Genomic DNA, 22,795 nt, shown 5'->3' with positions numbered 1-22,795 from the left:
CAGAGAAACATGCTGGCGCATGCTGCCTAACAGCCCGCATACAGATGTGCAACCCGCACGCAGATGTGCAACCCGCACCAAGTGCTCAGCAAGACACACGCCTCGGTGCAGGAGCCCCTCGCAGACGGGGCCGCGGCTCCAAGCGCAGCAGCGTTTCACCAGCCCTTCGGCGCCACGAGGGAAGGGTGAAGTGCAGCTTCCCAGGCCGGGAGGCTGCAAGACTTGAGCACTTCCTTGGTTTTTGATTGCCGCGCAAACCCTTTCCCAGGCAGGTTTTTAACATTTCAAGTCTGTGCAATCACTTACCTCCATGAGTATGTGGCAGACTGAGATTGCTCATGTAACGCATCTAAAAGCTTGCTGATTTAGGGCTTTAATACTTTGATTGCTTAGAAGAAATCACTGGCGTTCACCAGGGTCTCCCCATGCAAGGCGGCCGCCGCACTGACTCGGGAGCGGGCTTCCCAGTGCTCCCTGCTGGGGCTTTTTCCTCTGCTGAGCAAGTGAAGGAAATAACCCACAAAAGGTGAAGTCAGGAATCATTTTCCTGCATGCAACTGAAAAGGAAAACTACTCAAAAATTCACGTTTTTTTTCCTCCACCGTTTTCCTCCCCCATTAAAAGCATTTGCACGCCCTCCGCAGATCCGCACACCCAGGCGAACTCCTCGCGGCCGGCCGGGCGCTCGGACCAGCGCTCCCCTCCAGCGCGGGCACAGGCAATAAATATTATTAGGGCACCCTCTGGCGGCACTGCTATACATCCAATATCCGTGCTCGGCCCCCGGGGATTTTCAGCGCACAGCCCCAGTGCTGCCGGACGGCCTGCAAAGGCCGCCGTGCAAGGGGACATAAGGGCACCGGCGCGCGGGAGCCCGGCCGCTAGCTCAAGGAGCCACGCACGCCTTCGCACCCACCTCCAGCATCAACCGGCCAGAGTCGGCCTGCAGCTGAGCCGGGAACATCCTGCTCTTGCCAGGGTTTTAAAGGAGTTTTGCAATTAAAAGGTAGCACGTTTTTGGCTCCAGCCCCGTTTATTCACCGCGTGACCATCAGAAGACCCCAGCGCACTCTGGCTCCCCCCCGTTACTAAACTCAAGCTTTGCCGGCTTCAGGCGTCATTTCGAATACAGCGCTGCAGCAGCTCAGCCGCCAGCGCTCGCCCCGTATTTTCTGCTAGGCAGGAGGCAGATTTATAGGGGACAGTTTACATATTGGCAAAGAAACCAGAAACCCTTACTGAAACGCTCTGTAAACGCTGGTATTTGCAACGTGACCCCTCTTCGACGCATGTGAGCTGGGAGGGTGGCTTGATCTCAGCCATTTCAGTGAAGCCAGATGCAAAACAGCCCCTTAGCGGGACATCGCTGTCAGAAAGAAATATCCTCCGAATCCCCCGACGCAAGGCTGCCTCCTCCGCAGCGCTCGGAGGATTCACAGCCTTCAAGTTAAGCATATATGTAAATATTTGCAGTACCAAGGTCCTACAGGATGGCAGTTAATCATAGGCAAGACCCGGCAAGCATACCTCTGGGTCCTGCTAAATTATATTTTGCCTATCAAAAAAAGATTTTTTTTTTTAAAGCTACATATACTAGGCTTTCATTCATGTTATATAAAGCATGCACTTTAAATCCTGGGAAAATTAATAGCGACACACGCTATAAATCCAGGCTGATTTAGTGACATTGCCAATGTTTTCTCTAAGCGTGCAACACGAATTCACAGCTATGAAAATGCACTATGAAAGCCTAAGAAATTCTGAAAAGCAATTGAAAAGCACTTTCCCGGAGGACCCCGTGGAAGCAGCACCCCGCAGGACGGCTCTCCGGCGAGCGGCGCGAGGCGTGGAGGGCCGCGGAGCTGTTTTGATAACCTCCTGCGAGAGGGACCTGCTGAACATTAATGGTTACTGCAGATTTCTGATGAAAAATCACTTTGGTGAGTCCTGCTGCTTCCTCTCTGGCTCCGAAGGAGCCCCGCAACGGGGGTGTCTCACGGAGGGACGGGGACCGCTGCGGGGGCGTTCTGCTGCTAGCTTTGGGTGCACGACGCAGAGCGACCTGCTCCCCTTGAAAAGGAAAACTTAGCACTCTGCTATTAACAAATGATTATTTAAGGTGTTTTCATATCTCTGAGTTCTCATAACTTGGGGGAAAAAAACCTTTTTTAAAATAAACATTTGCTTAACACAAGCCGGGCTGTTTGACGTTTAAAGGTGTTTGCAACAGCGAGCTCTTGTTGCCGGGCTGCAGACGCGGGGCCGGGCGAGCCGAGGGCTTCCACGTCCTGCCGCGCCGTCCCGGGAAGAAGCGCTTTCCGCACCTCTGCCGCTTCCCACCTCTCCCCCCTTCGGAGGGGGCTCGCTGGCTGCCCGGGAGCACCACGGCGGGCTGCTGCCGCCCCAGGGCAGGCAATCCTGCGGCGGGGACATTAGGTACTGCGTAATAACCACCAGAAAATGCTTTAAAAGGAGCCTTTTTTCGACCTCAGAAGAATGACACCGTAAAAAAGTATTGCGCCGTTCCCTGAACTAACTCCATTTCACTCAGCTTCATCCTAGTTTCTATCAAGTGATGCCCGTTTCTATGTAAATCATGTTGGGCAGCCTTTTAAATGTGATTAGGACATAATTTATTCCCTCCCCCCCCCCCTTTATTTGGTTAAGGTACATAATACCTTTCTATATTACAAGAACATTTCAACAGAAGGCAAAAAAATTTTTAAATGAAATCAAATCAGTTTTAAATAGATACACTTGAAAGCTAAAACTGAGCAGAGAATAAAGCAGGTTCTGGATGTGAAGCTTCACATTCTTGCTTTCCACAGAATGAACAACTAGAGAGAAGTGTAATTATAGACAGGGGTTGCATAATCTGAATAAAAACAGAGTCCTGCTAAGCAACAGCACAGCAATCTGCATTACTAATATATGCAAGAAACGTTAAAGTGCAAGAAAGCACACTGCTTTTTGAGGGTGACAGAAGAATCTGTTTTTCTCAGCAGAAAGTAACCTGCACAACTCCAGACCTGGTATGAACTGCCGCCTTGATTTCTGCAGTAACATCTCCCAACAAAGTAAGTATAGTGGATTATCTTTGATACACAGTGGATTATATTTAATATATTAAAGATAATCAATTACACTGATACTGGAAAGTGCAAAGAGCAGCCCTTAAACCCATTTGCATCCCACACCCTGCGCTGGAGGTTGCTGAACACCCCCAGCTGCAACGCCAGCAGCCCCCTTTGCACATGCCTGGCAGGAGACACGATTTAGCACGTTAATAGAGCAAGGCATTGAGTGCGACACCCCAAACATCATCATCAAATGTTTATTATCTTACAAGCAGAATAATATACTAGGCTCCAAATGTCATGCAAGGTATTTCACTGGAATGCAAACACTGAAAGAAAGGACCAGATTGTACCCGGCCCCGGAGGAATTGCCTTCTCCGTCGCCAGTGGCAAGGGGCCGAGCAGCAGCAGTAAGTTGCTCCTTTTGGAAGTAGCGACACTTTAGCACTTTTTTTTCAAGAAGGCTAAACCAACTTTGAAAAGCAAACCGAGCACTGGCAGGGTAACGCTGGGGCAAATTACACAGATTGCGAGGAAGTCATGCCCTGGCACTATAAATACATGCTCAATTTTACTCACATGTGCAATCGCTTAATCCATGAGTCCGCTTGAAAGACTCAACTCAAACAAGTTCATGGACACCTACAGAATTAGAGCCATCTGGTATCTAAAGAGAAATAAACTGCAAGAGAAATGCTGTTTTTGCAGTCGCTGCTCCAGATGAAGTAGGGCTTTGAGAGAAAAAGAGAGGGTCGAAGAACGGTGCCCTGGGAGGGGCTGCCGCCGCCTCGGGAGCACGCGGCCGCGTTTCGCTGGCCGACCCCCGGGCACCTTTTCCAGCCCCCCAGCTGCCTCCCGCCCGGCAGCGGGGTTTAAAGGAGAGTGAGGAGACTGTTGGTGTCTTTCCAAAGCTGAAACTTCAGAGCGGCGAGCCCGGACCGGCTCGCCGCAGAGGAGCCCTGCGAGCTCGTGTTGGTCCTGACGTGCTCACGCCGCAGGGGAGAGCCCCGCGGCCCGCTGCAGCGGGGAGAAGGCACCGCACACAGATAAACCCTCCAGTTTTCCTGCCCTCTTTGCAGGGGGGATGGGGGGATTGCTGCCCCTTCCCTTGCCCCCGCCAAGCAGTGGGCACACCGCTACCAAGGCGGAGGAACGAGGCCCCGGGCTTGGCCAAAAATGAGGTTTCAGGTTGCAGATCTCCTCCCCACCTTCAAGAATTTCACAGTTACCAGGAATCAAAAGGGAGCAAAGCATCTTAAATAACAAATTCATGAAGTACTGAATTGTGTCCTCTGGAACAGTTATGCCCCAAAGCGCTGCAGAGAGCATAATACGGCTTTTGTACACAACGCGAAAGACACCCACAACAAACCCGGGACCTTTGCTGCTCTAAGCAAGCGCTATGAGCTAGCCCTTCAACAAGTTGCCTCCTCCAACGATCATGAGATTTTGTGTCTTTTACACCACATACAATACAACTAAAGATGTCCATTCATGTTTGTTAGGTGATGCAGAAAGCAAGCAGCCATGCTGTCAGCAAGTTTAAATATAACTTGTACATGGAGCAGCCCTTAAAACCATCCCACCACCCCCAGGACAGGGCTCCAATGCATCACTTAGGAGAAAAGCCACCCTGAGGGAGATGCTCTCTCTTGTTTGCATCTTTATAACGAGGCTCCACAGGGCTAAATACTATTCTCGGTTTTGAGCAATACCCACAAACACGAGGTATCTCTAGCTATTACCATCCTGGTTCCAGTGTTGGTCATCAGGAACAGATGGGGGCAAGGTCAGACACACCCAGAGAGGTGTAAGGGGGCACTCCAGCACCTCCACAAACCAAATGAGAAAGCCAGAGGCAGCAATCGCACACGCAAGACCCCAGGGTAAGACAGGAACGTGCGCAGCAGCGCAGGGATGGTAAGTGGTGGCTGCTGCAGGATGGACTTGGAGTGGAAAGACAGATGGGCTGGGTGAGGGCGGCAAGCGGCTAATGCTCCTGGGTACGTGGTGAGGCTGATGCGAGACAAGCCAAAGGCTCGACTGAAAGCTCAGTTCATGGCTCAGGTGAAAGCTACTTTTGCCAGCACAGCTACATTACTGCCCATGATTTGGTGCCCTGCTGGGACCACCCCAGAAAGAAGCCACCAATAATTAAGGGCGTTGCAAAGATGAGAGCTTGCAAATGGAAGTATAAGCAGCCACAAAAGGCTCCTTCTTCCCTCACCCAGCTAGCAACTCATCCACTTGCTGCAGATGTTAAGAGGAGGGACTGAACAGCGGAGACAGCCATCCGCTGCCCTCGTGCAGAGCAGAGGCAACCACAGGCGTGCAGAAGCCCTGAGGACATGGATCATCCCGGGGCCTGTGTGCAGCAGCTGAGGGCCCCACCACTGCACAGCTCCAGGGCCAAGACCTACAAAGGCTTCCAGAGCTGCAGCAGCTTCTTCCTCACACTAACAGGGAGAGCTGACTTAGAAACACGGCTGAGAAACAGCTCCCCTCTTTCAGCAGCGAGCATCAGCAGCGAGTGTGCAGACTGCAGCCAGGGCTGGCTGGGAGGCCTTGGGTCACGCTAGGTCACTGGCCACCAGCAGGCAAGAGTCCAGCTTGCTACCAGCAAAGACACTGCTTGGATTTAGTTGTGTTCACAGGAGAACTTAAGCAAGCTGAGAAAGGATGGAGGAGCTCCCAAGGGACACACAGGTACCACGGTGGCTGAATCCTACTGCAAACTGCTAACCAAGGAGAGATTGTAAACAAGTAAAGAACGCGAGTTCAACCAAATTTGCAGGAAAAAAAAAACATTGTTGACTTCCACAGCTAGAGGAAAAACACCCAGTCCTCTGTAAGTAACATGGGATTGCTTCAAGCATCACCAGGCTAGTGGAGCTGTGGAGCTGAAGGACGGTGCCAGAGCCCCATGCCACGCTGGTGCTGCTGGGAATGTGGCACGCAGTTTGCAAACCACCATGTGCAGCTCAGTTCCTATGTGCCCAAGGGGAGCTGGCACACAGGAGACCACACTTGCACTTTCTTCAGCAGCCCAGTGGTATCTCATATCACCTCATATCACTGCAAATCTACCCAGCCAGGAACAGGCACTGGGACACCGGCATCCTGGGACACCACGAACCGCAGCCCAGCAGCTGCAGTCCTCACCCAGGGGACTGCTGCTAAGGTGGGCAGAGCACAGTGAAACTTCCAGCAAGGTGCCAAAGACTTAAAGCAGAGTCTGGAGTCCCACCAAGGAGCTGTGCTTTTAGATGTCTAACACAACGTATTTAAAAAGTTTGTATTCGACAACTGGAGCTCAACCACTTCCAAGTGAGCTCCACTCCCTTCCTGTTGCAATGAGCCTGCAACAACATAGCTGCTACTTAAAGGAACAACTCAGAGCAAAGCTGCACTTCTAAACCTACGCAGCCTCCCAGAGTGTGGGACTCTCTGCTTGGCCTCCTTGCAAAGGGTCAGCCACACGCAGCATTCGCAGTAAACAAGCCCCTGGAGGTCCAAGTCAATGACTTCCAGCTCAGCTTTGTTTGGCGTCAGCTGCTTCTGCTCCCAGTACCAGCTGGGTCACCTTGCACCCCCACAGCGAAACCGCACCTCCGTGATTTACAGCAGCGTCCACCCAAGGGAGGAGGCACCTCAGAGACGGTTGGCTCACAGCAGCAGCTCTGCGTTTTGTACCACCAGCTCGGGTTGCGTTCAGTGCCACTTTCCAAAGAAAACTTTGCTAGACAGAAACCAGCTTCAGCGCTCTGCTGCTTTACCTTCTTCTTCTCCACTAACCACGTTCAGACATACATGGAGGCACTTCACTTAGTATGCACACAAGACCTTGTGAAAGCAAGACCCAAAGACCTTAATGACAGCCATCAGACTCAACACCAATACTGGAAATATCGCACACTGAAAAATCACATAAAAATACTTATTTTGTGCAACTAGAATGCAGTATCTCTAGTTGTATTATCAGTATTCACCTTCGGAGCTGACTGTACCTTGTTGCCAAAGATGATCAACACAGTCAAGTTATACCAAAAGCTCTTCAAATTGAGAGGACATTCACTTTATCTAGCAAGTTAATTCTTGTGGCGTAAGCGCTTGGATCTTTAGGCAATCGCACCACAGTTTTTATTGCCTAGACAAGGCAGAATTACTTGTTTTCTATTGCAACTTGAACCAGAGCTTAGCTTTTGCTAGAAGTAATGTTAGAGAAGGTAACAATCGCAGCTCATCGATTTCATGAACAACTCCCATTAATTTCAGCTAACATGATTAGACCAAGCAGCCAAGCGGTTGGGCAACACAAGTTGCACAGACACAAGGCTCCCAGGTTTACTCAATGCAACAGCTGTTACCACGGTTTGTTTTTTTTTTAAACATTAAATAGCAGGTTCGAGCTGACGTAGCACAAAGCTAATGAAACACAGTTAACTATAAAAAGGAAATAATCTGATAAACCTGGGGCAGGAAAGTCCTTGGCAGCAGCCGCCGTCCTGCTGCGTCTCAGGTTTCACCGCAGCTTCCAACGGGAGCCGTGTTTGGGAAAACATCTGCTGGTCTCCATGGCCACGTCCTGCCACGCGAGACCTGGCCAACCGAAGGTGCGGCAAGCTGCTGGAAACCACCTTTCACAAAAAAACCTAACGGCCTCTGAGTTGCTACTGGCAAGTGCTTAGGAGCAGCATCTGGGGCCGCAGGCAGCAATGCGTGGTGAGATCCAGGGGCTGCGAGGGCCCATGCTGGGCACATCTGCCAGGGGACGGGGAGCCGGCTCGGGGCGATGAGCCCCGCAGTCCCATGCGACCTCCAGGAGTGCCGGCGCCCACAGCGGCTCACCGAAACCACTCAGCAGAGATGGTCAGCTGCAACCAGAGCGGCTGGAGAAGACATGTCCGCTGTTCAGTTTAGCTGCTCACCAGCTACCTTGAATCTAAGCAAAACAAACCAACCTGTATGACAATATCATGCACTGTCCACACTTAACCCACTGTAGCCCAGCACACTGAAGCCATGCTCAAACTTTTTCAAGATGTTTTATTATAGGAACCAAAATCATTGGATAAAAAAACCTAAATGGGACTGAGGTCGTGCCTAAGTCTTTAAAGGCTAGCTGCACGGCTCTCTGGCTGGATGACGTTCAGGATGCCTGAAGTTGCTACATGCTATAGCTTTAGTTTGAATTTTATTGACTACACATGAAAAGAATCCACGGCTGTTTTTAACATGCACATTTTAATGAAGCAAACATTTCTATTTAATAAGTTATAAGATACAATTTTACAATCCTGCATTTTATTCCAGTTTATTTTGTTTTTAATTCCTAGTTTACAATGTAGTGAGCATTTCACATTAAGGCACAAAACAGCACAGTAAAAAACAAAACAAAAACAAAACAAAAACAACCAACCTTCCTCTATTTCCCCAATCAACTGTGCTCATGGGTAGTGCATCCGCACACAACTACAGAAGCGTAAGCGTGAACTTCTCCACAGCGGCAGGCAGCGAAGTTTCAACAGATTTTCAACAAATCCTAGTTTCTCCTAATCAGAGTTAAAGCTCATTTGGAGGGTTTTACTAAAGCCCCAGCAGCTGACAGCAATTCAGATGCGCGCGTGGAGCGTAGCATTGAGCAATTCGGGACAAACCTAAGAGCCGCAAGGGGAGTTTTTGCTCCTCAACCCTCAGGAGACCCCTGCGCAGCAGAGGGGGATTTCAGGAGAGCAACGAGCAGGCTTCACCCAGATCCCTGGACTCGGATGCAACAAAATGACTTGCACCAAACACGGATTCATCAATTCGCCTTGGTATTACTGGTAGATTCACACCCCGCCCTCCCCGCGGTACCCACGGCAGACGCTGTTTCCCCCCAGTCAGCGCTGCACCATCGCAGCTCCTCGCCCGCCTGGCAGCCTCGGGGGAAACCACAGACCATTTTCCCCAGTAAACTGCCACACGCTGACCTGCATGAATTTTCTGTCGGTCAGATGAGAACTACACCTGGCTTGACAAGTTACAGGCTTTATTAAACCCAACCAAGCTGGAGTCTGTTCTTAAAAAGAAAATAAATCAAGAAGAGTGGGGGGAGTTACATGTAAAGCAGAGTTACAGAAGTTTCACCGGTATCCCAAGCTAATTAAAACACACATTACTAGCATCCATGGCCAAAAAGCTACCTGTATAGATTTACAAAGCGTTAACATAGAAAGGCCGAAAGCTACCAGGATGTAATTTTCAGTCTGCTTTTGGTCCACTATAAAAGACAAACTTTTCCTAAACGTAAACCATCAGCAAAGCAATTTCAAAAATGTTTTAAATTTGAGTGGTAAAGCCACTTTTAGTAGCTTTTTATAATGTTAAGCATTAAAATTGATCAAGTATACAAAGGCACCTATTATAGTACCAGTTTTACCTCATTTCTTTACAGAAAAGAATTTGAACTGGGGACAGCCCAAGTCATATTCCATAACTAAAATCTAAAGTCTCCAGTCAAATAAAATCAGTAGTTAAGCTACCCAATTACAAAGACAAATTCCAGTTTTCAATTAACATCTGAAGTCTTTAACATCCGCAAGGGAAATTAGTGTCTAGTTATCCACATGATTCTCCAAACATTGACAGTGACCCAGACAGTACTGCAAAGGTACAATTTTGAAGAGGACATTAAATAGATTTACATTATATTGATAATTAGGCTAGAAGTGAAATGCTTATAAAAAATAAAGTTATAGAATTTGCTTCTGAATGTACTGAAATGTGAGCCGTGTGTATCTAGATACTGCACTTTGCAACAGGACTGCACCCAGTATAACTCTAAGTCTGAACCGCAAACGCAAAGATCGACGCCGATGCGAGACGGGTTTAAGGAACTGTGACGTGAAAGGGACTGCCGGGGATGTGCTCGTCACCCCATTTCACCGCCAGGATATAGTCACCCTTTTCCTTGACGACATACGTTACATTGTACTGATGGTTTCCCAGATGCTTCACAGACACTTCTTCGCACGGTATTGTAGGCCCGTGGACACCAACTAACAACATATTTGAACCTACGGCACAATAAAAGATCGTTAGCATTCGTAAGCTTAGACGAACGTGACTGTACCATAATATTAGCTCTATAATACAAGGAATTCATTGTTTTATTTCACAACGTACAGAGTGGCAGTCCGAGGTATGCTAAGTTAATTTGGTATAAGAGGGAATTTTATTTAAAAATCTTGAAGCTCATTGAGGCAAGGGCTTATTTGTGCATTTTGCCAGACCTGACATGCTACCACTATCTAATTACAGCACAGGAGAGATCAACACTGTGAAAGTGAGCAAGCATTGCCTTTCAAGGACTTCTTTAGAAGTTAGTACTACAGACCAGCGGATAATGCTGGCCTGTAATTCATTCACCACGAAGCTTGCAGATGATGATCATGCCATAACCTGGTTTTCTTTCAGTGCACCTGGCTCAGGTAAGTCATTTGGAGAGAGCCTGCCATGTTTACAGCCTCTACACTAGGACTGATCTGTTGAGCACCATGTAGCATTTACAGTTTTTCTTTAGAGATAAACCCATACCTGCTTTGCTGCAGTCCACAGAGAATGTGCTTTTCTGACCCACAAAAGCCTTCGAAAGTCCTGCTCCTCTGGAAACCACCTTGCTAGCATCTGAGGTGGATTTTGGAATGGCACTATAGCAAGTTTCAGTTGATGACCTTGTCACCGATTCCACCATGATTGAAGACGTTTCGTTCGCACTGCCCGGGCTAACCAGACGCTGTCCTGAAGAAAGGAAAGATGTCTCTCATTCAGATCCACCCCATCAGAAAGGCATTTAACGAGGAAGCTTGGAAAACCCCCTAATGATTAACATGCTAGTGTTCTGCATCCAAAATGCATTTTCAGTGAGAGAAGCAATTTCCTACTTCTGTATTTCAGCTAACATCTTCCAGTAACTCTGGAAACGATCCCATGCCAGAACCCTTAAACGCCAAGATACATTCAGCAGTTAAAGGACCACAGGAGCTTCAGAATTCATTAAGCAAAGCTGGCTGCTTAAGAAGAGTTAATTGGGCTCCAATCACCAAATGCCCCAAATGACTTGAGTTGGCAGAAAAGCAGGTGCAATTTTGCAACACCCCTTTTTGAAAGCAGAGCACGTCCAAGCCCAGGGGCACGCAGTCCCTACAGCCCACTCCCAAGACCACCACCATGCCAGGACCACCAGTACACCTTCCACTAGCTCAGGGGCACTATTAGAAGCACCTCTAGTCTGTGCTTAAATACAGTATCCGAGAGAGAAAGATTCCTACGTGTAAAATCAACCTTCTTCACATTGTCTGAAAGTCCCCCAGATATTACTAGCCCCTTCGATTAGGTCACAACCATACCAAAAAGAGACAGAATCAGGGGCATCATTTGTACTACAAGAGTCAACATTTAGGGTTTGGGGGGAAAGCGAGGAAGCAAGTCATATTTCACCACTGTCAGTGCAACATCCTAGAGCTAGTTCAAGATTTAGTATTTCCCTGTGAAGCTGCTTTACGGCTCTTCACTGAGTCAAACCAGTGAGACTAACACTCCTGCAGCCTGCAGACGCTTCTCAGCCTGTTCTGAGACACGATCCCTAACCTAGGATTTGGGGGGAGTGGGGAGAAACATTTCGTCTCTCATGTTCTTGGGCACTGGGCATCTAAGCCCAAATGCCACAGTTTCTCAGAAGGACGTAACTGCCGAATGACACAAGCTGCTTTAGGCATACAGTAAATACTGGTTAGCTTTTTACCTGTAACCTTTGCCTTGAAGGGGCTGCCCACTATGTGGTTAGGTCCACCATATTTAATTCCAATTAAATAGTTTCCTGGAGCCATGGGTGTGTACATGACTTTGTAACCTTCTGGAGCTTCCTGGCAGTCCATTTTCACCTTTGATGGCCCTTCAATTGTAACAGAGAGGGTACCTGGACCAGCCTTGGCCGTGTTTATGAAAAACTCCGACTGTAATCCTAGAAAGACGTAGCACAGTAAGACACACTCCTCCTTACACCCGCTCGTTATAAAATAACCCTAAATTATTAAACAGGAACTCATGATTCAACACAAGATTAGGTGACAAGTCCATCGAGTACTCGGTGCACAAATCTGCATTCATGGTGGGACAGCTGACCTTCACCCTCAGCCTCCTCGTGCAGGATCAGAGGGGGCCGAGAGGGCAGCCCAAATCTGGAGGCTCTGAGCTCCCCGGTTAGGTACCCCGGCACCCACTGCTGACAGAAGACTAGTATAGAGAGAAAAGAACTAAATTCTTCAAATGAGAGCCTTTTTCCCAGGATTTGGAGCCTGCATTGTACAGCCTTCTTCATTGCTAAGCTCAGGGAAGTTCAGAGCCTTCTCCCTGAGCAGATTGTAAATCAGCAGTGAACGGCCCACAAGAAAGCAGTGAACACAGACGGGGTGAAGTCTTTGGAGGAGCTCTTGGAGGACACGGGTGTCTGAACTGCTCTGGAACAACACTCCAAGCAGTTTGTGCAAACAAAAGCTCTTTTAATTACAGCATCTGGTTAGCATAGCTGAATTATTGCTGCTAATGACTAGCCAATGACACCATGCCAGCAACACAAGAAAAATTTGAGTAAGGCTTTCAGTCCCCAAGTAATCTGCTGTCAAACGCTGGCTTCAAATAGTTATCTTAGGGCTGTTGTACGAGACACTGCTGAGCAAGAATGAAGTGCTCAAGCTCAGTAAAAAAACCAGTTACAGGGAAGTTTGCTACAGCTGAGACTGAAGCATATATATAAAATGTGGTGATAAACTATGAAGAGGTTTCTTGTCTTTCCACAGGAGACACTGCTGTGTTGCAATGCTGGAAGAACCCACATCTGATACACGATTGTACCATCTGCAGGTCTCTTAGGACTAGATCTGACCGCAGCCGCCTGCCATTGAGCATGCAACATGGAAAGACTGATCACAGAGCCGCTGGGGTATAACCCCCTTCTCTCCCCTCTCCTCCCTACTATGGCTAGTAAACAGGTCACGCTAATATATCAGAAACTGCAGGAAAGTTAATTTCCAAAACAGGAAGTTTCACAGATTCACAATAAAGACTTCTTGCTCAGAATTCACTGTTTTTTTTCCTTGGGTCACAAATGAAGGCTCGCATTGTTAGCCTGCAGACTTTCGCCCCTTCCCCGGGTGGATGTGTTTCAGGTACTCAGCCACCGGCTATTGAAATCTCTACACTAGATCATTGTTCGAAAATGCAGTTGGGGCTGTGCTCAGCAGCTCCCAGGGCACTGAGCTTTTAGCAGTGGCCAGCATTCAACAAGGGGCACAGAGTAACTTTCCTAAAGTTAAACAGTCTGTTTTGATTAAAAACAACCCTGAGCACCTTTATAGATGGAGAAAAATCCTCCCCCTCCATTCCTTGATGCATCAGTGGCCAGTATTAACGAGGGCTTTTGTTTCCACCTATTAAAGCAGCACAGGCTATAATATCTTCATTCTATACAGCATATCCACACTTTTCCAAACCCAACTGGTTGGCTTCTCCAGAACAGCTGAAGCTTTCTTTTTTTAGCTGCAGAATTTTTTTGCAGGGGAAAAAGGTGCAAAATAAAACTTACAAAAGAAAGTAGATAGGATAACAGGAACTAGCTATCACTGTGCACATCAAAAGGAAAAAAAAATTACTTTTATTCTTCTATTCAACAGCCTGTGTGGCCCATTTAAGCACACAATTAAAAAAATAAAAGTGCATATCTTGCAATGCTTTTGTATTTTCTTACAAAGGCCAAAATCATACAAATGAAAAAAACCTACATTCTTGAGATGAGAACTGTCAAATGGGACAGTCAAAGCAGTTACATAGGTGTCAGACTTCCAAGAAGAGTCAGCTTTTATGCAGTGCCTGGAGCACGTATAAAACACTTCAAACAGAACACAATCCACCATATTCCCTAGATTTTACGCATCGTATTACATATAACTTGCAGTTTCTCAGAGGTTCCAGCACCACCAATGGAGAGCTAAGTGGGGAGCCTGCTATCGAGAGAATTAATGGGGGAACGCAAGTTACAGCGCAAGACTGGCAGTATGGGCCACAACAGGCACTCAAGCTCACAGCCAACTCAATAACTGTGCTCACTACACAGAGGGAAAGCTTCTGAAAACCCCGTTTTACTATTACTGCTCATTACCAAGTTTGATGAAAGAAAGAAAAATAAAACCTATTGATTAACTTTGTCCCCCCTCGGCATTTTACGAGTTCTGGAGCACACATGCACTACAGTCACTGACTTGCTCGCCGAAGGCTACATAACTCTTCAAAACCCTCCATCCTTTGCAGACTTCATGTGTGCGAGCTGCACGCGTGGAACGGAGCCAAAGCATTTCCAGAGCTCTCAGGGACCACCTAAGTTGAGCTACACTAATTGGCAGAGATTTGTAGCTGAGCTGCTAACCAGTTCGTGTGAACTGCTGCTGCAATTGCTGGTTTGCAGAGGTTTTAGTTCATTAAGGGTCAGCATAGCCTGTAGACCCGTTAATCACTGGTTATATGAATTCAGGAGCATGCGAGAAAGCAAAATTAGCCTTCACCCAAGATGGCAGAGAATGTGTGTTAGTTCAGCTGCCTCAGCAGGAAGTATCACGTAAAAATACGTCTGGAAACAGCTTCTAGTTCTTTCAGAAAGTGAACAGGTTTGCACGAGAGCTTGAAAAGAAGCATTACCCGTGGTGCCGCTCTCCAGGCCAGGGCCGTAGGCAGTGACGAGCGCGGGATTGCCCGCCTGCCCGGGCTCGCCGACACGGACCTTGAAAGGGCTGCCCACTACGTGGCTTCCATTAAACTTCACGTCGATTGAGTGAATGCCGTTTTCGTGGGGGATGAACCGAACAGCATACTTATCTGAAAGAGAAAAGGGGCTTTGCTGATGTTCCAGGGATAGCATCAAAAAAATTAAATTCAACACTTTATTATTTTTTTTTAAACAACCCAAGCAATGCTTCCATAATTTTCGATGTACTTTGATCGCAGCTAAGCAAACTGGGCTAGACAAGTTACTAAGCTCATATTTAATTACGAAAAACATTTATTTATGACAGGAGGTGCCATGGATTCCATTTTCACCTTGTCCTTTAAGAACTCATCTCAGCTGTCATCTAATCTCCAGCTTGAGCATTAGGGTTGTTTCCTCACACATGGACTAAAAGTGACAGTTTAATCATAGCCCAACCTGTTAGTGTAGAACTAACTGTGCACAGGACTTCTCTAAGGGAAGCCGCTGGTATGAAGCAAGCCAAAACTTAACAGCGGGTTGGCGGTGCTCCTCTGACACCATAGAAATTGCACCTTTATTCGAGAGTCATTTAGCAACTTGCTGATATTTAACTTTTTTGTTGCATGTTAACCCAAAGGAGTGACTGACCTTCCCCAGCTGGACAGTGGCTAGACTGGCACAGTACAAACAATAATTCATTCAGACTTCAACTTAAAATGAAAAGCTCATTCTTGAAACAGGTGCTGACCTTTCTGCAGTGTTTGCTTGCATTGAATTGCCTTGACGTTTCGTATGAAGGAGTGAGTGCAAGTTAAAAATAAACTACTAGCTAAGGATGGAAGCACAGCTTCAAATAATGAGCTTCTTCACTGGCTAAATTCAACAGTCACATCATATTTCACCTTGTTCACTTATGAATAATATCACTGTACCTTCACCAGCAAGCCAAGACTTTATGTAAAAACCCTTCAGGCTTCCCCCTTAAATGTCAGTACCTTATAAGAGCTACAGCTCAGTCATTTAATTAACTATCTAGGAAAAGCATGAATATAAACCTGCTTGTACAATTCTTCCTGAAGCTGTTGACAACATTATTTGCCAAGTAAGGTGCTTATTCCTTTCATATGCTTTTGGCAAGCCAAAGGGACTAAACTCACTGGCTACGCGGCAGTAAGCGCGTTTTGGAGGCCACCCCGTTTCTTGCTGGTAAGTGCACTGGTTTCTCACCTGGCTCCAGTTCAGACACATGGCACTCCTCGACAGCTCCGGAAGGACTGTGGACTTTAGCATCAATCTTGCCCTTTGCCCCATTCAGCCTTATAGCAAAGGATGCTGGCTGATTAACTTTTAATCCAGACTCCTGAGAATGCAACAGTCAGATTACCAAATTTACACCTTCATTACAGACAGTGCAAGGTTTGTGGCGGGGAAATAACTGCTTCAACATAAATTTTTAGATTTCAACAAAAGAGGTAAAGTTGTGACTTGGGTTAACTCTTAAATCAGCAACAGCTTAGACAGGTCTTTTGCTCTAAGAGTGGCAGATTTAAGAGTCACTGACATCCATTAGGCTGATTTCTTCCATAGCGAAAGAGTTTCCAGAAGCTGGACGATGCTCTGCCAAATCAGGCAAAAGCAGGTTTACAAGACTAGTCACCCATTGTCACCGAGGTTAGATACCCCTGTATTTGTGCACTTGATTTAAAGGATGTTTAAGCTTTAGTTCCATTTTTAGCCTGTTCATTCATTCCAGATTCATTCAAGGGAAAAGCCTCTGATAATCCAGTTGTCTGAAAGAGTAATGTGCGTGCTTATATTTGCCACAGGAGGCTACATTTAGAACGCCACCACAAGATGTCTTAAAACGAGAAAGTAATTTAAAACATGAAACCAGATGTTGCTGTGCTGTCAGACCATCGGTACGGCACGGTGCTATTTGCTGAAGACAAGTCAGCTCAGCGTCCGTGCAGCAATGGGCATCGCAACAAGAGTGGCTCACGCAGCCGCTCGGCAGTAACGTTTTATGCTGAACATACTTTACCTGATTTCAGTTGCAACTAAGTCCTGAAGAGGAAAATAAATGTAACTGAGTAGAAATGAGGTACAATATATAAAGCACATCCCTGACGCAAGTTTAGTGGAGACTGATGCTGCACACTGAACTCCTTTACAGAATACTCAGCTTTATCTGCCTCTCCAGGTCTTAACTGCAGGGAGTATTCCTGTCAAAGAGTCTTTAAATGAAACACAAGAGAAACATCAATACCACAGTGACTAATTAACGCCCTTGTAACTCCTTGCTTAGAGGACTCGGAGAAGATACTATCAGATCAGGCTGTCAAGATTCATTTACACAGCCAAGGTGGAGGAGTCCTGAAGCCCTGGCAAGGTTAATCCGAGGCAGGCACACAGAGGGGACACATCAGAAAAAAATGCTAATTGCTTATCACTACTTAATTAGGACTGAGGCACAGTATATTTAGACATGGATTCTCAGTCTCACTTCCAAGTTTCTGGCTTTGGAGGTTTAAGTCAGGCCTTTAATGTTACTTGCACTTTAATACGAGTAACCACACACAAAAAAAAAATCTGTAAGATTAACAGATGAGCCCAGACTAACTACAAAGCTGGAATTCACTCCTAGAGATTTGCTACTGTGTATGATTTATCTGAGCTGCAACTCTGTGGTTTCGTGACGTCAGTCAGAGCAAATTTTTGCCCTGACTTCACTCTGGGGTCCCGTCTATCTGCCCACACAAATTCTCAAGCAAGTCTGAAGTAACAGCCCCAGCAAGTTGGCCCACACTGTCTTGCCTGTGCAACTGCAGCTTTTAAGCCTGCACGCCAGCAGAGTAACTCAATTTGACAGCATGATCACTACTTGTTCATGCTACTGCATGGGTTCTGGCTTGGCCTCCCCCAGCTAGCCAGGGGAAATCAAGCAAGCTTCAGAGCCAACACTGCTGCTCCAGTGCTATTTCTAGAGCCTCTTACTCTTAATTCCCAAACATTACCACCTGGAATACGCTAATGTCTTCTGCCTTTGAGTCCCAGCTAGCCAGAGCAGGGTCTCCAGGGGCCCAAGTTACCGATTCTAGCAGCTGCCAAGGGGCCTTAAGGAAAAAAACCTCTCTCTGGCTGCAAGCTGAACTCGAGAACAGAGACATCAACCAAGGCAATGTTATCGCTAAGAAGAAAGGACAACTATTTTGGTCTCAGAGAACAAGGACGAAATCAGTCTGTGTGGCAAGTTATGAAGATGTTTCCTTATGTCTCACCTGAAGGCTAGTGACAGTGAGCCTGCGAGCATCATCTGACGGGGCGATGACAGGAACCAGGTAGGGGCTTTCTGGAATGTGCTCATCATTGAACTTTATGGACACCTCATAGTTGCCTGGGGGGGGGGAAAAAAGAGAAAGAGGATTGAATTTCCTTAGTTTCCTTGAAAGTAGCATTCCGTGTTATTTCAGTACAGTTTGGTTTTGGTACATACCTGGCTCTTGAACTATGTATGATACACCACAAGATCCATCTTTATGGTCCTCAAAGGCAATTTCTGCTTTACTTGGGCCTTCGACAGCAATAGACAGTCCTCCAGCTCCAGCTTCTCTTGTCCATATACTGAACTCAGCTGTTGAAGCATTTGAGAGTGCACACAAGTTCAAGTTTGCTGCTGTTGGGTTTCAGCTACTTCCTAACAGAAGCGCGTAGCATTCCCTACTAAAGTGTTTGAAAAATGGTACCTTGTACCATGATCCTGGGGTGTAACACATAGCAGTTTCTCCAAGAGGTTTATATTAGCCTTGAATTACTGTACGGTACATCTTACAACTCCAAGTTCATTTTGTTAGAGCATTTCATTTCTTAACTGTGAGTTTCCCGACTTCTCTACGTGATGCAGCAATATTGTTTCTTAAGTCTGTGTTTCTCCCCCAAGCACCACGCAGCCTGAAGTGACTGCAGCACTACACAAAGTCCTTCTCAAAGAGAGGCTTTTCCAAGGGCCATGAGAAAACAAGCCATCTGCATTGCAGATCTGTCTGCGGTGGGCATTTAAGTCTAACAAGAGCAAAGGACTCACCTGGGATGCCCGTCTCTCCACGCTCAAGCCCTGGGCCGCCAGCTCTTACTTTATGGGCTCCCCCCTCACCAAGTGGCCCCACGGTGAACTGGAAGGGGCTGCCCGGCACCGGCTGCCCTCTGTACTTGACATCCACAGTGTGGACCCCCATTTCTTGTGGCACAAAGCGGACGCAATAGGTGTTTTTGTCAGCTTCTACTATTTCTGCGTCAGAAGTTCTTCCAGAGGGACTAGTTACCTGGGCTGTCATATCCCTGCAATCAATTTCTAACAAGAGAAAAAGCAAAGATTAGCAGTCCCTAAAGCAAAGGATCCAAGTACAAGCAACATGGATCTGCAGGCCAAAGGAAGTGTTAGCTTCCATCTGTGTTGGACAGGAATCACAGATCTCTCGGCCTTATTTTACCTGTCACAAGGCCAATGTAAGCTGGCAGTGCTGCCCAACGGCTCCTTGGCCTCCCTCCCTCGCTACCAGATGCCATCCCTAACCTCTTGCTGGCAACATTTGCACAGCCTTTAAACGTATTTCCTCTAGAAACGCTGGACTGCAGTAAGAGCCTGCGTGTACCAGGAAGCAGCCAAGGAAGAATGAAACCATAATTTAAACCAATCACGCAACCAAAGCATTTGTCACTTATGTCTGATTATTCAGAGCAGCAGATTGCAGACAACATTTAACAGAGATCACCAATAATAAAATGAAAACACTGTTTGAAACTGCTTGTGCAAATAATACATCTGTTCATGACAAGCCTCAGTTCCCTGCATAACACAGTAGTTAAGGCTGATAAAGCTTTCTATTGGGAGCATGCGGCTTCAGGACAGCTGGGCCATCTCCAGCTTATGAGAATTTAGATTTCCCTTATTTGCAGGAAGTCAGTACCTGAATGTTTATTTAGGCACCCTGGAACTGCTAAAGCACTGTTAAGCACTCACAGAAGTGAATATGCCTACAGAAATTTTACTCACAACTAAAAATGAACCCATGCCGCTCAATGCAGAGGACATGCCTCATCCCCACAGCATGAGTGCTTCAGGTAGCTCTGGACCTTTAAAGATAGGCTCAGCTCCCAACAACAGATGATCCTGCCATAACAAAACACACTGGTTCTTTTGATTGAGCCTGCCTCTTGTCCTTCAACACCAAAGTGCTGCAAAACTGATATAGAGGCGGGACAGTTTCTCCAGAGAGGCAGCCTCCTGCATCAAGTAGCTAAGAAGATAATAACAAAAAAAAAAATTGGGAAGAGATGCAGAAAAGAGTGGTAATGGGTCTGGGCGTTTTGTATTTGAAACAGGAACTGAGCACAAGTGGTTATACAGTAAAGACGACAGAACAGGCATATAGATGCTAGTTTGTATTCCGACCCAGATGCCTCCTGCTGAACAGCAAGCCCAACCAGTCACAGCTTACCAAGTGCTGAAGAGACAGATGAAAAGGCTGGATATGTGCAGCCAGCTAAGACTGGCCTACGTGATTCACATTTGCCAGGCAGCAAAACAAACACTTAACAGCCAAACTGATGATCTTAGAACCCTGGAGACAGGATGAGCTGTACAACCCATTCTCCAGCCTGTTGTACGCAGCCTTCCTGATGTTTATTTCTCCATATGTTGAGCACTGGTTATGCTTCGTTTTAGCAGTTCAAAGAGATTACACTATCAGTGTTTCTTTCCTAAACTGTCTTCATATGAGGATGTCTTAACACTGAAAGTTCACATTCCCACTGCTTCAGGTACACCCAACACTACGCAAGCACAAGTGAAAGGTTGTGGGGAAAGGACGTTGCTTACCTGGAATTTTTAAGTTCAGGTCACATATGCTTCCAACTGTTGCAACAGAGGGAGCCCGTCTTGCTCGTGTGATACTCTCCTTAACTCTTCCTTCACCACTTATCTTCACAGTAAATGGGCTGCCTGTAAGCAGCACAGTGAGTCATTTCTCTCCTCTGGTCATTAAACACACCATGTCAAGGGGAGGACTGAAAGCTTCCTCTAAATTCTAGTACACCACAGTGGAAGTTTTAGAGCCAATTTACTGTCAAGTCCAAGTGAAATGTGCCCATGTAACCTAAAAAGTTTTGGATGCTTGCTCCTTTTGGAGGATACCAGTTAGACCTTCCTGAATCTTTGGGACTCACAATCTGAGACAGATTGCAAAGGCCACCTGCAGTCCCACTGCGCTGGCTAGCATAGGGGTGACTTTTGTTGTCTGAGACAGCAAGCTGTCAAACCCTCCTGCTTACCTGGAATATGTTCATCTGCAAATTTGGTGGACACAATGTACACGCCAGGGACAGTTGGGAAATAGGACACTTTGCAAGTTCCATCTTCTAGGTCTTCAGTTTGGATATCTACCTTGCTGGGTCCTTCCACTGCCAGTGAGATCCCACCATAACCTACAATACAGTTAAGTTAGCATCAAATTTCCATAGTGATATTACAGATTTGACATAAAACAGTCTACGCCCAAAGCTGTAGCTAGTCATCAGTTCTGTTTCAGACTGGGGACATAGAAGTTGCATCATGCCTTAAAGAAGTTTCTGTAGTCACATCAGTCAGATCGTATTTAAGGCACAGGGTGCATTCGGCTCCTAAAATGTTCTGACCGTATCCCTTTTACTCCATTAAGGTTGAAAAGTTAGTTTCAAAGACTACAGTCAAGGCTCCACATCAAACCAACAGGGAAATATCCTCATTTCCTTCTTGCCATACACAGTGATACTGGAATCAGCACTGTCAAATGAAAGACAAGCTTCTTTAGCGCTTCAGGGCTGGTTCCTGTTGGCTGTAAAGGAAGGCACTGACCAAGACAAAACATTAAGCATTTCAGAAGGTAACGGCATTGTCTAGTTAATATCTGAGAATAATGACAGTCCGCACTTAATGCACATTTTGCATTAAAAACAGATCAGTTTACAGCTTGTGACCTGGTGGATCGCATGCTGCGGAAGAAAAGTAGCCGAGCAACACACACTGCCAAAAAAAGGACAGCAGGAACAGATAGCGCAGCACTGGTCTCTGTGAGAGAGCAACTGCATCTCAAAGCATCTTACAGTCCCTTTGCAAGGGAACTGACCTGCGTCTCTTGTGTCAACAATGAAGTCACACATCTCAAAGGTTCGTCCTTCTATCAAGCCACGTCCAGAAACTCTTGCTCGTCTGGCATCTCCTATCTCAGACTGGACTACCATGATTGTTACAGGGCTGTTCGGTACATGGCTCCCGTTTTTCTTGATGCTAACCAGGTGTTCTCCTACTTCCCGTGGAATGAATGAGATACCTACAAAACAGAAACATGGCAAACTTCTGTATCTTTTACACATGCTATACTTGATTTAAAAGCCTTTATCACACCAAGAAATGCAATACTGAAAGAAAACTCTTTACACATGTTGAAGTATTATTCTCAAATGGGCCAGAAAACCATTCCCACATGCTGACGAGAAAGCACTTCAGTCGCAACTTGGCCTGTCATGTATAAGCTACCACAACAGTTCAGTTTTCATGCCCTTCTGTCTTTGGCCAACTGTATCAAATATCAACAACCACTTGGTTTGACAACACTCCTCCAGAAAGGTGAAAAGAAGCAGCAACTCATTTAACACAGAAAAGCAAACGGAGTAGAGGCTGTTACACTCTTCTGTTAGACCAAGACTTTCAGAGCTTACCAATGTGGTTATTGGGTAGCCTCTTCAGAAGGCATGGCTCATCACGGCCTGATGGGGCTTTAATGCTAGCTGTTAGGAGACTGAGATCAGTCTCGTTAATGTCCAATAAAAAGTCAGCAGCAGAACCAAGCTTAACTTGGGACCGTCTTCTGCTATCATCTGCAGAAATAAAGGGAAAAGAGAAAAT

At 46.6% G+C, this 22,795-nt stretch overlaps 1 protein-coding gene and 1 long non-coding RNA gene across 7 annotated transcripts in view; one reads left to right on the top strand and one right to left on the bottom strand.

The window, feature by feature from the left end:
* The first annotated feature begins 1,317 nt into the window (after positions 1 to 1,317).
* LOC135329691 (uncharacterized) lies at positions 1,318 to 13,196 on the top strand. Of its 2 annotated transcripts, none has more exons than XR_010391264.1 (3): positions 1,318 to 1,940; positions 3,006 to 3,077; positions 12,917 to 13,196. It is a non-coding gene; the product is annotated as an uncharacterized LOC135329691 (long non-coding RNA). The 2 variants fall into 2 exon arrangements; XR_010391265.1 differs by having other exon boundaries at positions 3,003 to 3,077.
* Positions 8,303 to 22,795, bottom strand: part of FLNB (filamin B) — an 82,406-nt gene continuing 67,913 nt past the window's right edge. For 4 of the 5 annotated variants that reach the window (XM_026096291.2, XM_026096292.2, XM_026096293.2 and 1 more), the window contains 12 exons: positions 22,609 to 22,767; positions 22,017 to 22,220; positions 21,184 to 21,336; positions 20,732 to 20,854; positions 18,938 to 19,204; positions 18,350 to 18,487; positions 18,135 to 18,250; positions 16,084 to 16,216; positions 14,808 to 14,984; positions 11,863 to 12,081; positions 10,656 to 10,859; positions 8,303 to 10,135 (listed from right to left, as the gene is read on the bottom strand). In XM_026096291.2, coding sequence (XP_025952076.2) covers positions 9,948 to 10,135; positions 10,656 to 10,859; positions 11,863 to 12,081; positions 14,808 to 14,984; positions 16,084 to 16,216; positions 18,135 to 18,250; positions 18,350 to 18,487; positions 18,938 to 19,204; positions 20,732 to 20,854; positions 21,184 to 21,336; positions 22,017 to 22,220; positions 22,609 to 22,767 — 2,081 coding nt within the window. In that variant the 3' untranslated portion in view covers positions 8,303 to 9,947. The remainder of the gene's footprint in view (positions 10,136 to 10,655; positions 10,860 to 11,862; positions 12,082 to 14,807; positions 14,985 to 16,083; positions 16,217 to 18,134; positions 18,251 to 18,349; positions 18,488 to 18,937; positions 19,205 to 20,731; positions 20,855 to 21,183; positions 21,337 to 22,016; positions 22,221 to 22,608; positions 22,768 to 22,795) is intronic. The other variant, XM_026096295.2, reaches the window with a different exon arrangement.

The sequence above is a fragment of the Dromaius novaehollandiae genome, chromosome 12 (assembly GCF_036370855.1).
Source record: "Dromaius novaehollandiae isolate bDroNov1 chromosome 12, bDroNov1.hap1, whole genome shotgun sequence".
Lineage (NCBI taxonomy): Eukaryota > Metazoa > Chordata > Aves > Casuariiformes > Dromaiidae > Dromaius > Dromaius novaehollandiae.
The sequence above is the reverse complement of the archived record's forward strand: the minus strand, read 5'-3'. Positions and strand labels throughout refer to the sequence as shown.